At 37.2% G+C, this 2,430-nt stretch overlaps 1 protein-coding gene across 1 annotated transcript; it reads left to right on the top strand.

Moving 5' to 3' along the window:
• Window positions 1-1,021: 1,021 nt before the first annotated feature.
• On the top strand, window positions 1,022-1,959 carry LOC116862606 (olfactory receptor 6C76-like). The gene is given in 2 exon segments (XM_032849964.1): window positions 1,022-1,442; window positions 1,445-1,959. Coding segments are annotated over 2 exon segments (936 nt in total).
• The last annotated feature ends 471 nt before the right edge of the window (window positions 1,960-2,430 follow it).

Below are 2,430 nucleotides of genomic sequence, written 5' to 3'. Positions count from 1 at the left end.
TATTTTACCCATCTTCCCTTCCACCTCCCCTCTGGTAACCATCAGATTGTTCTCTATAGTTAAGAGTCTGTTTCTTGGTTTAGAAAGACACCATTTTTTAAAGAATCAAGAATAGAGGTAGGAGTCCAAAGGCTCAATGTGTATCTGGAAATAGAATGTATAATGGCTTGAAAAAAAATGGGTACTACTTATATAAACTGTTGTTTAATACAAATAAAAGTTCATAATGCAATAGTAGAATGACTTGGTTTCTGAATTTTTACAATGAAAACAGTTATAAATAATCTCATAGAGGTAGTATTCACTACTTCCCAAAAAGAACACTTAAAATTTTCACTAGAAAGTATTAATTAGGGTTAGGTTGATCAATAATTTCTAACAGCATTAGGGATTTTATGCTCAGAAAAAGATGATATAAGAAAAACATAATGTGGGTGCCTGGGTGGTTCACTCATTAAGTGTCGGCCTTCAGCTCAGTTTAGGATCCCAGTGTCCAGGGTTTGAGCCCACATTGGGCTCCCTCCTAGGTGGGAAGCCTGCTTCTCCCTCTCCCACTCCCCTGCTTGTTTTCCCTCTCTCTCTGTGTCTCTCTCTGTGAAATAAATAAATAAAATCTTAAAAAAAACAAACAAACCATAATGTCCTCTGTATTTGAGGGGGAAAAAAGTGAAGCATGAGAAGAGCTCATGTTCAGTCAATATAGTTCCCACGTAACATTGGTAAAAATGGAGGCAGAGCAAACGTGTAACAAATAATCAGAGGACGTTATTCAGAGTAGTAAGACGGTAGAAGATATGCCCATAAAATGTATAATAGAATTGGGGAAAATGAGGAATGTATTTATAGAAGGAAAATTTTTAAGTGCCAGGTACTTTGTGTGAAAATACAGTCATAATTTCACTTTTATAATTTTTTACAATCATCATTTTAAAAAATAGGGACAGATACTAGGTTTTGTCTGATTTATTATTGTCCATATTGATTTTTGTCAGAAAGATTGGTGAAAAATCAACCACCAGAAATGAAAAATAGAACATCAGTGACTGAATTCATCCTCCTGGGTCTGACTGATAATCCAGAAGTACAAGTTGTAGTTTTCTTCTTTCTATTTCTCACCTATGTACTGAGTGTTACTGGAAATCTCACCATCATCATTCTTACCTTGCTTGATTCCCACCTGAAGACCTCCATGTATTTTTTCCTCAGGAATTTTTCCTTAGAAATTTCATTTACTTCTGTCAGTAATCCTAGATTTTTGATCAGCATCCTAACTGGAGACAAATCTATTTCCTACAGTGTTTGTGCAGCTCAGCTGTTTTTCTTCATCCTTCTTGGCTCGACAGAGTTTTTCCTTCTGGCCTGTATGTTCTATGATCGTTACATGGCCATCTGCAAGCCTTTGCATTATACAAACATCATGAGTAACAAGATCTGCTATCAGCTTGTGTCAGCTCTCAGCTGGCTGGTTTCTTGGTAATTTTCCCACCACTGGCCATGGGCCTGCAGCTGGATTTCTGTGACTCCAATGTCATTGACCACTTCACCTGTGATTCTGCTCCTTTACTGCAGATCTCTTGCACAGATACAAGTACTCTAGAACTCATGAGCTTTGTTTTAGCTGTGCTTACTCTTATGTCCACTTTGGTGTTAGTAATTCTCTCCTATTCTTACATCCTTAACACAATTCTGAAAATCCCTTCAGCTCAACAAAGAAAAAAGGCCTTCTCAACCTGCTCATCCCATATCATAGTTGTCTCTATTTCTTATGGAAGCTGCATCTTCATGTACGTGAAAATATCAGCAAAGGAAGGGGTTGCTTTGACAAAAGGTGTAGCTATGTTCAATACCTCTGTTGCTCCTATGCTGAATCCCTTTATTTACACTTTAAGGAACCAGCAAGTGAAACAAGCATTTAAAGATATTGTGGAAAAGATCATTTTTTCAAAAGCATTGATCTGACTGTATTTATAGCTAAAATGTTGTGAAAATTAAAAGCGGGAAACCTCACTGAAGTGGACTTGGGATGCTAGAAGAGGAAGCTGAAAGGGAGGAGCCATACCACTCAATGTCAGTTACAGGAAGAATTGTCAATTATAGACCTCACCAGAAAAACGGAGGGCAGAAAAGAATCATTAATTACAGTCCCAACACGGAAAGATGTACACTGCATCTCCTACAATAAACTGACTACCCCTGCAACTCGGCCAATGAGAAATCATCATCACCCTAAGTTCTTGCTGTTATCCAATGAACTTTTGTTCAAAACAACTTCTCCCAGATTCCACCTTCTTCTTCATAAAATAATATCCTTCTTCTTTGTTGGATTTACCTATAGCCTTCATGCCCCAAACTGTAATTCTCTGTCATTCATCATTCCCAAATAAACTTTTTTTTCTGATAAAATAACCAACCGTTTTGTTTCTAAGGTTA

This window comes from Lontra canadensis, unplaced genomic scaffold, assembly GCF_010015895.1.
Source record: "Lontra canadensis isolate GAN:19392208 unplaced genomic scaffold, GSC_riverotter_1.0 scaffold272, whole genome shotgun sequence".
In the NCBI taxonomy this organism is placed as follows: domain Eukaryota; kingdom Metazoa; phylum Chordata; class Mammalia; order Carnivora; family Mustelidae; genus Lontra; species Lontra canadensis.
Note: the sequence above shows the minus strand (reverse complement) of the source record. Positions and strands in the feature narration are given on the sequence as shown.